Source organism: Camelus dromedarius, chromosome 9 (assembly GCF_036321535.1).
Source record: "Camelus dromedarius isolate mCamDro1 chromosome 9, mCamDro1.pat, whole genome shotgun sequence".
Taxonomy (NCBI): domain Eukaryota; kingdom Metazoa; phylum Chordata; class Mammalia; order Artiodactyla; family Camelidae; genus Camelus; species Camelus dromedarius.
In genome coordinates this window covers 8747408-8761287 of record NC_087444.1, presented here as the reverse complement: position 1 = coordinate 8761287, position 13880 = coordinate 8747408, and the positions used below count along the sequence as shown (strand labels likewise).

The 13880-nt window shown below is 37.4% G+C and overlaps 1 protein-coding gene across 5 annotated transcripts in view; it reads left to right on the top strand.

The window, feature by feature from the left end:
- DPH5 (diphthamide biosynthesis 5) overlaps nt 1-12436 on the top strand; it is a 36359-nt gene extending 23923 nt beyond the window's left edge. For 2 of the 5 annotated variants that reach the window (XM_064488766.1, XM_010975114.3), the window contains exons 5-8: nt 76-196; nt 5464-5503; nt 6914-7017; nt 8555-12436. In XM_064488766.1, coding sequence (XP_064344836.1) covers nt 76-196; nt 5464-5503; nt 6914-7017; nt 8555-8784 — 495 coding nt within the window. In that variant the 3' untranslated portion in view covers nt 8785-12436. The remainder of the gene's footprint in view (nt 1-75; nt 197-5463; nt 5504-6913; nt 7018-8554) is intronic. The other 3 variants (XR_010382209.1, XR_010382208.1, XR_010382207.1) reach the window with 3 other exon arrangements.
- The last annotated feature ends 1444 nt before the right edge of the window (nt 12437-13880 follow it).

Here is a 13880-nt window from a genome sequence, read left to right as displayed (position 1 = left end):
TTATTTTGGTTGTTATCTGTGAAATAGTAGTTGGTGAATTGTTCCATCATTAATCAATGTTTTTATTTTTCCCAGTTGTATAAGTTTGGAGAGACAGTGTCTATTGTTTTTTGGACGGATACTTGGCGACCAGAAAGCTTCTTTGACAAAGTGAAGAAGAACAGACAGAGCGGCTTGCACACATTGTGCTTACTGGGTAAGGGCTCTGGGGTTTCCTTAGGGTCCCAGTGTGGAGTTGTCACATTGTTCTCATTTTGATTTTGTGTTAAGTTGAAACTGTTCTGTGGATAACTAGCTAGAGATAAGAAAGGATACAGTCTAGCTGCTCTGTACATCCCATGCTCTTTCCCGTACTCCTGGGGAGACATGAATTTCCTGCTCCAGCTATCATGTGGCTATTCCTACATACGTGCCACTGCCCACTTTTGCCCTAGTAGATCCTCCCCAGCATCCCATCGCTCACCCATTTATTTGTCCATGAAGACTCTGTCCTTGTCAACTTAACTGCAATTCAACAGACTTGCACTGAGCATTCATTCTTACCAAGCGCCATCCTGGGTCTCCCTTGAGATGTTCTTTGAGTACTGCAGTACTGATGCTGGCAGAATCACAGAACTACAGATCTGGAAGTGACTCTGGAGATTTTCTAATTAAAGCTTGTTTTCCAGATGAGATTGAGGCCCAGAGATAGTGAATCATTTTCCCACTGTCACCCAGCTTATTGGTTGCAGAATTGGGAGAATCCAAATAGCCTGTTATTCTTAGCTCTTCTCACTGTATCATGCTGCCAAATCCTGTTCCCCACCTAGTGTGGAAAGAGCTGGGATCGCTGTCTTTGTACACAAAGGTGATGGTACTGACAGGGCTTCAGAAGGAGTGGGTGGTATTTGCCTGAGAGGCACTGGCATTGTCTTGATTCACATTCACTATCAGTTCCTGTGCTACAGTCTATGGTGTACAAATACTGTTAACCAAAGTTTCAATCTGGGGATTGGTAAACAGAAAAGAGCTATCTGGCATCTTGGACAACTTGGAAATGACACTTGGAATCAGAAGACAAAGTCTGAGTGCTGCTGCCTACCAGCTAGAGAGCACTGTGAGCAGTCCTCACCTTTGCCTTTGTTTTTATCACATAGGAGTCATCTTTCCTTGCCTCATGGAAGTGCTCAGAGAAGTACTTCCTATACTGTTTGTGGTGAAGGAGCCAGTGTTGTTCTTTTATACACACACACACACACATATAAATATATATACATACATGCATACATGTATATTTTAAAATTTCTGATCTTTTATGTCAGAGTCAAATTGTTGTAAGTGTTGATAAATATTCATTCTCCTGAAGTTTCTTTATCATTTACTGGTAACAAAATGCTACATACTGGCATCAGGCCTTGGATCATACACTGAATTGCACTGTTTTGGTGATACTGTGTGTGAAGTTACCCAGCAGAATATCTGCCACATGGTACAGAATCAGAGCAAAGAATGAACCCATGGTTTTGGCCCTTATAGTATGTACAGATATTCAGAACGTTAGAAAAGCATCCCGTTTGCCAAAAACATTCAGGTTATTTGTACAGTATAGCCAGTTCTTTATTATTCAGTGATATATAATTTGCATGTTATCAAAACCCCCATTAATATGTCTCTTTTAAAAGACTATAGGAAAGTTTTACTAATGATTAGCATTTCTTACAGGGTAGAAATTGGAAGTTATCTAGAGCAAGGGTTAGTACACAAGCACCCATGGATCAAATCCAGCCCACGGGCTGTTCTATAAGTAAAGCTTCATTGGAACACCGCCATGCTACTTCATTTATGTAGCATCTGTGGCTGCTTCCATGCTCCAGTGGCAGTGATAAGTAGTTACGACAGACACCTTGTGGCCCTCAAAACCTAAAATATTTGCTACCTGGCCCTTTACAGAAGTTTGCCAACTCCTGATCTAAAGTGAAATTTTCCCTCATCTCATGTGGTACAGCCTGTAACCCCCAGTGATTCTCTTTCCCATGATTTTGGGTTGTTTCTTTTCAGTCTTACCATCTATCTGAATTACTGTGTTAACTTGTTTTCTTCTCTGCTTCATAAGAGCAGGGACATTGTCTTGCTCATTCCCCTCTCCGTAATGTCTAGAAGTCTGGCACAGTGAAGCTGTTTAATAAGTATTTAATGAAAGTTAATTGGTTTAAGTTTATTTTTAGTTTTTTTCCCTCAGATTTGATCTTATTACCTGTTGGCACAGAAGATCTTTAACTCTTGCATCCAGAATACATTCCTTTTATTCCATTAACAGTGACACCTACTTAATTCCAGATCCAGATCAGGCCATGAATGCTTCTGTGACTTTTTTTGGCTTATGCCTGTACCCCACAATTAACTGGTAGGGTAATGTTTCCTTGTTTTAGTTTATTGTCCATGCAATTTAGTAATTCATAATTAATCAATTATCTTTATAGTTTTGTCTGTGGATTTTCCATGTGGAAAGATACAGGTCTTCCTTTTTTGTAGTTCTTACTGCAAGCACACAGTAACACACTTGTTAATTCATGTGGAATATGCCATTAGATATATCCATCATGTAGTCTTAAACTTAGATCCAGTTTGGCCAGCAGTATGTAGAAAGTCAAAGTAGAATGATGTGAGAAGGGCGGCCATTAAGGGGACTTTTATTAAAGGCAGAGGGGAAGCATATGCCACTGGGGGATAGAAAATAGGCATTCATTGGAGCTCAGATACTTGTGTGTGTGTGTGTGTGTGTGTGTGTGTATTTGTGTGTGTGTTTTACAGCAGAACTGAGAGGTTTGAAAACAATGGGGAGAAAAGAATCTTAAGAGGCAAGCTACCTGATCACTTTTTCATGTCATAAAAAATGTGGGGAAAAGGGGGAAAAATAGGATTAATCTTTTGGAAGCTTTGGGAAGGAAGTTAGAAAATCAATTTACAGTTATTTACCAAATGTTTACTCTGTGCCCAATGTGGAATTAGGTTCTGTGGAATACTAAGGAAGTATTAGACACAGGTCCTGCCCTCAGGGTTTTGAAATCTAGCTGGAACTAACATGCCGTGTACATGAAAGTGTAGAAAACAATTGTGTTCTATTGTATGGAGAAGCAGGAAGGACAAACCAGAACGTTGGCTCCTGAACTCTGTCTAAGGGCTGCCTCTTTTCTTGGCTTTCCTGGGAAAAGACAAACAAGGTTAAACAATCTATCTTCCTTGCTCCACTAACAAAAACAGGAACAAGGTGTAAAGTATAAGATATCATGATTACAAATTCTCAAGCCATAGATCTCATCATTTTTATCACCTGGAATTCTCATTATTTAAATTAGTATGTATTTATTGAATGCCATCAGTGGGCCAAGCCCTATAGAGATTAGTTGGAATATGTCATGGTAAAAAAAAATCATATAGAATTTAAAATTTGCTTGGAAAGATAAGACTGATATGTATGATGTTAATTAGAGATGAATAAAATACAGCATTAATTGTATGGTTATTACAAAGAGCATTTGAGGGAAAGTCACTAAAGGCTTAGAGCTGGGACTTACCCTACTTAAGGGGTAGATAGTTTAAGATGGGCTGGTGGCTGGCTGGTCATAGAGCCGTGTGAACAAATTTATTTATGGAGTAGACATTTATGGAGTATCTGCTGGGTTTGCATTATGCTGGGTACTGAGATGACTAGGAGACGCTTACCTTCGAGCAAGTGGAAGTAGAAAGGAATAATTATGGACTGTGTGAAGACAAGTAAGTATTAAGATGAGTCTGGCTTGAGATTAAAAATTCACTGATGCAGTCTTATGTTTAATTAAAACGCATTTGCCTATAAAAGTTCTCCCTAACCCTCTTCATTTTTTTAAAATCAAATTCTGTAGAGCATATCATTAAAAGGGTAAAAATGAAAATATTAAATTAAAAACTTAACTATCACAAATAACATTTCAGAAGTTTAAGGTGAATGAACTAATACATGTATTGAATTTTTAAAAAATATTACAAGTATCAGGTAAAGGAAATCTATGCTGACTTATATACCGTTGATTATATTACTGGCCATATTTCAGTAACAGCTATGCATTTTTTCCTGTATGTGCCAGACAAGTGGAAATATTAAATAATTTATGATATTTCAAACCTGAAAAATTCACTACTGGTTCCAAGGACATTTAGAAATACATATAAGGGATTATCTCTGGAATATTTTCCAAGCAAACTCTTTAGTATCTTTTAGAAGAAAAACTTTTGTAATCACTTAGGAAAGCTGTAGAAGTCTATCAAAAAGACCCCTCAGTTACACTATATTTATTTTTGCAAAAACTTTGGCTGAACCATTTGTTTTCTGCATGTAGAGCAGGAAGCAGCTGTTGTGTACTGAGTTCCTGCGAGGATGTAGAGTGATTCTGCTTTTTTACCTTCTACCGAATTGTTTAGCTGAGCATCAGTGATTAAAAAGTGTAGAGAATCAAATCTTTGTGGTGGTTGCATTGTCAAGCTTTGTGAGAGCAGAGGCTCTGTGTGTCTTGGCCTCCCTGGTAGCCCCGTACCTGGCAGTCAGGGCTCGGAAAAGCCCTGCTACAAGTGTGAACATTTGGTATCAGAATGTCTGTCCATAAGTTATTACACATGTCTTACCATTCACAAGAAAGCAAAAGTCTTGTTTCAAAATGTAGTAAGAATTTTCTTCTATCTGTGTTACATGCACTGACGTTTATATGCTAGTGCCTGAAAAATAGGTAAGAATAGGAACATGACAAGACTTTTCAGTTGGGTCTGTGCCGTGACCAGCTAATGGAAATGAACACAAAGACTTTGATTAGCTGTTAGGTAGTGTATGCCAGTATTTATCTAACTCTTTCCTGTGTCTTCTTTTCCAAGAGGAAATTCGATCCTTTCAGGATGGTCTCAGGGCCAACCTCATGTTTGTTTTCGAACTAATGACCTTCACACAACCGCAAGCTTCCATTCTTCTCTATGTTTCCATTAAAAAAGTGACCAGAACCAGGGGGTAAACGGGGTGGGAAGAGATAAATTGGGAGTTGGAGATTTGCAGATACTACTATATATAAAATAGATAAACAACAAGTTTCTACTGTACAGCACAGGGAACTATATTCAATATCTCGTAGTAACCTATAATGAAAAAGACTATGAAAACAAATATATGAATGTATATGAATGACTGAAACATTATGCTGTGCACCAGAAATTGACACAACAGTATAAACTGACTCTACATCAATAAAAAAGAATGCAAATGAAATATGATCATTATTGAAGTTAAAAAAAGTGACCAGATACATGCCACCATGAGGGAAGACTGTCACAAACTCTCAAATTAGCGTTTTAGAGACTTGAGAAAAATGTTTACCAAAAATTCAGATGACTCAACTGAAGTTTATGTGTAGGATTTGGGGTAAAGTAGTTAATTAAAAGAGAACTATTTTTTGCTTCCTACAGACATCAAAATAAAGGAGCAGTCTTTGGAAAATCTAATCAAGTAAGTTCTTGTTCTGAGAATGCTTACATCTGTTTTAATTCCATGAACATAAATTCTACTTAAATGACGTAAGTTCTAAAGATTGTTGAAAACCAGCTTCCAGTAACAGTGCAAAATTAAAACACTTTCAGCCTTGTGAAATTGTAAGCAGTGTGGTAGAGTGGAAGTAGCAATGGCACCTAATCGGCACTCAATAAATATTTGTGGAATGAGTTAGTTGGGAGTCAGAAGACAGGCTTTGAGTCTTGAGTTGGCCTCTGGTATGTGCTCTTGGGCAAGTTACTTCCATTCCTGTGTATAATGGGAGTAATAATCCTTTTGTGCTTGTAGATCCAGTGTCCCATGCAGTAGCTGCTCCCCACATGTGACTAATGAGCACTTTAAATATGTATGGCTAATGTCACTGAGGAAGTGAATTTATAATTTAATTTTAATTAATTTAAAACTAATACTCAACTTAGTTATTAGAAAACATTTAAGTATATTTAGAGGTGCAATATGTAAATCTACTTTTACAACTATGAATTTTATGAAATATACAGATCAAGTATTTCCAATGAAAATTTAACATTTGAATTAAGATGTGCTAAAATATAAAATATAGTCCGGATTTCAAAGAATAAATACAAAAGCAATCTTTAATAATTTTTATAGGAATGGATGTTGAAATATAATATTCTGGATATATGAGGCCAAATAAATATGTTATTAAAATTAATTTTGGTTTTTTTGCCTGATGTGGTTACTATAGAACATTTTAAATTATGTTTATGGCTTGCATTATATTTCTCTTGGACAATGCTGACTTACAGAATTGTTTTGAAAGTCACTAAAATAATCTATATGAACTGTTTTGTAAACTACAAAAACAATGTTTTAATTTTGATCATTGGTCAAAAGTGGTGGGCTTTTGAGGCATATGGAAGTAAACGTATTTTACCCTCTAAGATTTTGAGGTATTTATCACTTTAGTGTACTTATTCTTAGAGGAAGATGTGAAAAGAAGAATTTGTAGTTAAACATGGTAATTAAAGTGAACACTATAGAACATGACTAAGCGAGGGTATAGAACAAATTGCCACTTATTTTGAATTATTTTTGCCTAAGATATCACTTTGAATAAAAGTAACTTTGATTTAACCATTTATCTTTTAAGTTGTTGGAATTTTATTTCTGCCAACAATTCAGTAAGAGGAGAGGGCATTTAAAGTAGGACAATGAAAAACACTTAAGAAACGTATAACCATCACTGTGTCTGTGCTTGAATGTATGCTTAAAAAAGGTAACATGTGACAGCTTCAGACAGAATGTAGACAGTGGTGATTGAGTATATCTGGGGGCGTAACTGCATTAAAATGTATTACGTAATTTTATGGCTAAGAGCAGTGGCATCTAGTTTTACACTTACAGGGGAAGGAAGATCTATGACCCTCCTCGGTATATGAGTGTAAACCAAGCAGCCCAGCAACTTCTGGAGGTTGTTCAGAATCAGCGAATCCGTGGAGAAGATCCAGGTACTCAGGACCCTAAAAGGGCTCTCGTGTTCCCCTGCTGCTGCGCTGAGATGTGGGTGTGACAGAACATCTGTCACATGCACACACGCACACACACATGCGCGCGCGCACACACACACACACTAATACCACTGAGGCAAGAGTCAGTGTGTTCACATTGTATTTTTTCTCATTTTTTTTTGGACTTCCTTAAATCTCATAGGCTGAAAGTTGTACTGAAAGAAAAATAATGGAGTTCTTCCTAATAAAATTAATATCATTCTAGAAAGTGAGGATTTTTAACAAATTAATTATAAATCAGATTTTATGTAAATATGTTAATATATAAATATTTTGGTAAAATACAGAACTTCATTTAGCCCAAACCCTTAGTGAGATCTGTCCAGCAGAAGTTTACCTATTCTGCTTTTTCTTGTTCTCAACACTGAGACCAGGTGTAGCTTTCTAGAGGATAAAGACAGGAGAATTGATCCTTACCTTCCTAATGTCTGGATACAGTGGATATGATATATAATAAAATGTTCATTATCAGTACTGTTTTATTGAAAGGTTCTTAAACGAATCTGTCATTAGGTTCTGTTATAAGGTACTGACTGGCTTTGAGCACCTATTCCTTGATAGAAAAGATACGTGAAGAGATTCTTGGATGACCATTGCTTACTTTTTTCTCAGTAGACCCTTTTAAAGTCATGAAACAAATGATCTGCAAGGACGCTCTATATCCGTAACTTCGTACAGAGTTCCTTACAGGCTTGCTTGTCCTTGTAGACACCATTTGCCCATTTTGACCATTTTTCAATCAGGACAGCTTTCCCAACTAAACAAAGCCAGAAAAGGGTCAGCTCTTCAGCTGTTGCATCAGATTGAATAAAACTAAAGTTCACTGATGCTGGCTACTTTGAACTGAAAAGCGTAAGTAACGTCATAATGCCTGTTGTTTGTTAACAGCTCTGTAGTTTACTAGGTACTTTCATATTTATTATCTCAGCCCTTAAACCACCATTTAAGAGAGACAGTATTCCATTTTTTAAAAAATGGAAGAAATAAAAATGAAGTTTGTCACGTAGCTGATTAAGTGGCCAAACACAAACTCAAATCTGTGTTTTAATCTCATAATCCCCTGGCTTTTCCAGTACTTGGTCGATGTGACTATATCCCAGACATTTTATTTAAAATATAAGCATGTATTAAACATTGTTCACTTAGAATCTGCTAAAAGACAGATGCTGTGCAGTAGAGTATGGATGCAGGTAATTGGTCATCAAGTCGTAAAAACTTGAAGGTGAGCCTTTGGAATTCTGGAAGGGTAAAGTTAGGAAGTACTGCTTCAGTTCATATGTCAGGGAGTGCAAATCATTTAGAAAAGCCTTAGATAAGTCAGTAGATGGTTGGTCCATAATGAGCAACTAAGGGGACTTACGCTATCTGTGGCTTCTTTATATGTACTTTTGGTACTAGTGTTAGTTTGAATTGATTGAGGATAATGCATTTACTGAATTGAATGGCCGTGTCTTTTTTTTTTGTTTTTTTTTGATAGCAATCACCGAGGAGACACTCTGTGTTGGCTTAGCCAGGGTTGGAGCTGAGGACCAGAAAATTGCAGCAGGCACTTTGCAGCAGATGTGTACTGTGGACTTGGGAGGACCACTGCATTCCTTGATTATCACAGGAGGCAGCTTGCATCCACTGGAGATAGAGATGCTGACTCTGTTTTCCATACCAGAAAATAGCTCAGAATCACAAAGCGTTGATGGGCTCCGAACATAGACCGTTTCTCTTGTGAGACGTTAACGTCAGTCATGTATGCACCTACACGTATTTGTATAACAAATCAAACAGGCCTTTTGGTTTACATAATAAGTATAAAGCAAGTGACCAAGAAGAAAGGTGTTGACTCACAGTGCTTGGTTTCCTGTGGCAGTGAATTTTTCCCTGTGACATCATCAGTTGCTGCGGTTTTGGCAGTTTTTCAGGATGTGCATACATGGAGCAGACCAAACTGGAAAACTTGTAGACAGACATCCATAGGCAGAATTATTGAGGAGCAATTTTTGTTTATGAAACCAGTTTATACAAGGTGGAACTTTCTTCCTTCTTCCAAAGTCAGCTGTACTGACTGCGAGATAAGTTGTCCTGACAGCGTTTGGCATTAATGCAGGTAAACAGAGGTGGGAGGAGTAAGTCCCCACCCAACACTCTTACTTAAAGCTCAGCTGAGTACATGCCACACAGTGACATCCTTTTGAATTGTCTTGTCGCGTTTAGCTGACGTCCTAATTATGTGGCTCATGTTCTGCTGTATTTTGGAGGTTGTATAATGGTTGAATTATGAATGTTCAGCCAGCCATGTATAGTTGCTGCTTGGTCTCAGTTAGCATCTTTCACATCCAAATTGACAAATGGAAAACTTGCTGACTACAAAATAAAATTCAAATAAAATTAAGTTTGAAGACAACAATGGATTAGTCAAGATTTGTCATATCACTTAACAGTTAATACAGTTCTACGTGTATGCAAGTAGCCACAGTCTTCTTCCTAGTTGTAAATCACACTCCCATTTTTTATATTTCATGACTATAAAGTTTTGTACTTTTCCAGTTTATAACAGAAATAGCTTTACTACGTGTTAGTTTAGTTGGTCTAACTCTGAGTACAGTTGACCCTTGAAGAACACATGTTTGAACTGCACGGGTCCACTTGTACACAGATTTTTTTTTCACTTAATACATCCTACAGTACTACACAATCTGGTTGGTTGAATCCACAGGTGGTTGAATCCATGGATGTGGAACTGTGGATGTTTTCAACTTAATGGAGCGTCAGTGCCCCTAACCCCCACATTGTTCAAGGTCAGTCAGCTGTGTTTCCATGTTCTAATCAATTTATCTGACCTCTTTGTTCAGTAAATTCATTGGAAGTTGAGCAGATACTTCCCTATTTTCTGGAAGCATCAATTAAAAAGAGATTCTTTTGAGTTATTTCATTTCAGTTGTGATAAAAAGATATCTTAATATATGTGAAACAATCTGTTTTCAATCTGTTGGACACAAGAGGGAAGAGAGCCAAAGGATATTTAAGTACTAGTTCTACCAGTATTTTCTTCCAAGGCGTTAAATTAAATGTTGAAGAATAATAAAATGAAGGCCTTCTGCTTTTGGTTGTAGTGAAATAGCTTTTAATGGACAAACCTTGGCACTGGGGAGTGACCAGAATAGCCTGAGAGCTCTGCTTCTATGACTTTTCCCTGAGGGCATTCACCAGTCTGTCTGGTTGAGGGGAGGGCTAGAGCTCATGAGAAAGCCGCAGTCTTACAGGCTTGAGGTGTTAGAGGAGTTGGGACTGCTGGATGAGCTGAAATTGAAGGAAGAGATCCTAGAAATGAAGATGGTGCTGAGGAAGAAGGCTTCCAATCTGTGTATAATTTCCCCTTAAATCTAACTCCTGCGTTGTGCATGTGCAGGGAAGGCTCCGATGACTCTGGTGGAGAGCCATATCTGGAAGGCTGAAAAAGCTGAGCAGAAATTTTTGCTCTGTGTCGCAAGAGAAAACAGATTTGAATCCCGGTAAGTTGGAAGGCTTGATAAGTACCTCAGGCTTTCCATCAAATCCCTAGAATGGTTGTGTATTATTAGCGATAAAGGTTATGCCCGGGACTAAGGATTTGTGCTAAAACTAAAGACAGAATCTTTAACGTAATGTAAAATCAAGCCTCCATAAAATCGAGGTGACCGGCCAATAATTTAACTGCCTGCTAGGACGAAGCCTATCACTTCCACCACATGATAATGAAATGAATCTATCGATCAACAATGCCTGGAATGTTTTAAAATACTATGCGGCATGCAGTGAAACAGGAAGATATGACTATGGTCCAAAAGAAAAAAGCACGCAGTAAAAAGATCCTAAAATAATCCAGGTACTGGAATTAGCAGACAAGGATTCCAAAGCAGCTGTTAGAACTATGTTCAAGGATAAAAAGGGAAAGTGATTGTAACAAATTAATATAAATGGGTACTCTCAGCAGAGAAATGGAAGCAAAGAAAAACCCAAATGGACTAAATAGCAGAGCACAGGTAACAGGTGAATAGAAATTGCCCTATCTGAGGAATGTAAATAAAAAAAGCTCAGAACCTCAGTGCCATGTGGAGCAATATCAAGCAGTTCAATATATAAGTAACTGGATCCCAGAAGAACAGAAAGGAGACAGGGCAGAAAAAAATATGAGTGAGTAAAGGCCAAAATTTTCCCAAGTTTGGTGAACCTATGAGTACACAGGTCCAGTAAGTTCAGTGAACTCCAAGAAGAATAAATAGAGAAAACCATACCTAACAAACAGATCACAGTTAAAACTGACGAAAATTAGAGATGAAAGAATCAGTAGGGGTTGTTCTCATCGGAAACAGTGGCCGTCAGAAGACAATGGAAAGACAAAATCTTTACAGAAATTTAAGAGCAAAACAAAACCCGATCAGTCCAGTGTTCTATATCCAGTAAAAATATCCTTCAAAAATGAAGGCAAAGCAATCTTCGTGAAAACAGAGTTTGTCACTAGCAGACCTGCACTGCAAGGAAAGCTGAGGGAGGTTTCTTGGGCTGAAGGTAAATGACATCAGATAGAAGGGAGGAAATGAGTATTTAAATGTAAGTGACTGTCAGGTTTTCTTTGCTTCACATTTTTAAAAGACAGCTAACAATTTAACATAGTGTGGCATATATTTGGCTGTAAAATACATAAGTACATAAACATATAAATATATAAAAAATATAAAACAATAATGGAAGTTGCAGGTGTTAAAGGGAATTATACAGCTGTGGGGTTCTTACATTTTATTTAAAGCAGCAGAATACTAACTGCAAGTAGACTGTGATAAGGATGTGTATTGTAATCCCTTGGCAGCCACTATCAAAACAAAACAAAACGCATGGCAGAAGTAAAATAAATAAATATAAGAGGAATTAAAATTGAATCCTGAAAGATATATGATTAACCAAAAGCGGGCAGGAAAGGAGGAAATAAAGGTCAAAAAAGATAGTGAGGTGGGAAGCCCCATAAAAAAAGATGGGCAGGCAGGGCAGGGCCACTACTCTCCTGCCAGTACCATCCGGTTCCCTGGCCCAGACGCTCTGTCTCACTTTTTGCCTCTGAAACGGCTTACTTCTAGGAAAGTGGAACTTACTCCTAGAATTCTATTGGTTCCCTGAGCTCACTTGTGATTGGTTATTTCTCTCCCTCCTGATTGGTCCATTTCTACAAAGCCTGTTCCTAATTAGTCAACTTTTCTTATACCTTATTTGCATATGATGTTGCAAAGTGTAAACTGGCAGCCTATAAAAGCCTGTGTAAACCTACAGACGGGGTCCAGAGCTTGGAGTGTTAAATCCCCTGGGCCCGCTGGCGAAATAAACCTGGGTTCTCCAACTCTCTGAGTGCTGCTTGGTCTCTCGCCCAGATCCAGGTTGCTGTCATAACTGAGCTGTAACACTGAGCTGTAACACCGAGCTGTAACACGTCTTTCTGCAACAATAGGACAAATAGAAAAAAAGTAGTAAAACAATAAATTTAAATTCAACCATACCAGTAATTGCTTAAATGTAAATTAAGTATTCTAGTTAAAAGAACTAGTTTTTTTTAAAAAAGCACAACCATCTGTGTCTGCAAGAGTTAAACTTCAAGGACACAGGATGAAAGTAAAAGAGTGGGGAAAAAATAGACCATACAAACAGGAAGCATAAGAAAACAAGTGGCTACATTAACATAAGACAAAATAGACTTCAAAAGAAGGCGTATACTGGAGATAAAGAAGGACTTTTCACAGGGAAGAAAGGGACAGCTCTTCATGAAGACATTCTAAATGTGTGTGCATTGAATACCAGCTTGAAAATACATGAGGCGAAATGGACAGACCTAAAGGGAGGTATAGACAAGTATATAATCAACGTTGGGCATTTTAATAATCCTCTCTCAGCAAATGATGGAAGTAAATAAAACATCAGTAAAAATATTGATTTGAACAACACTAACCATTTGGATCAAAACAGTATTGATCCCTACAGGCATTATTTTCAAGCCCAATGTGGAACATTCACCAAAGTAGACCATATGCTTGGCTCTGACCACAATGGAATTAAAAATTGCCAACAAAAAGATGCTTAGAAAAGCTCCAAATATTTGGAAATAAAACAAGGTACATTTATTTTTAACTGAATAAAAGCAAAAACAAAATGTGAAAATTTGTGGGATGCAGGTAAAGCAGTGCTTAGAAATTTGTAGCTTTAGAACAGAAAAGAACGTTTTAAAAATCAGTGATCTGTTTTTATCTTAGAAACCTAGAAAAAGAAGAGCATATTAAACACTAAGTAACTAGAAGGAACAGACTACTGAATATAGGCAGAAATTGGTGAGACAGAAAATGGACAAACAGTACAGAAAAGGAAAGCCGATAGATTGTCTAAATTTTTAAAGGCTAACAGTAGTCGAAGTCGCCAGGATATGGGGTAACTGAAACTCTAATGTTATTGGTAGGAATATAAGTTGGCATAACTACTTTGGAAAACAGCTGGCAGTTTTTATACAACTGCCCATGAACTAGCAAAACAAGTCCTAGGTATTTACTCATAAGAAATGAAAACATACTGACAAAAAGTAGTACCTGAGTGTTTATAACTTTTCTATGTTTATTCATTCATAGCCCCAACTGGAACCAAGCTATGTGTCCATTATAGGAGAACGGATTTAAAAATTGTAGTTTGACTTACAATGGAATGTTACTTAGCAATAAAACAGAAGGAGCTTTGACTCACACAACAACAGGAGTGAATTTCAAAAACGTGTTAAGTGAAAGAAACCAGACACAAAAGAGCAC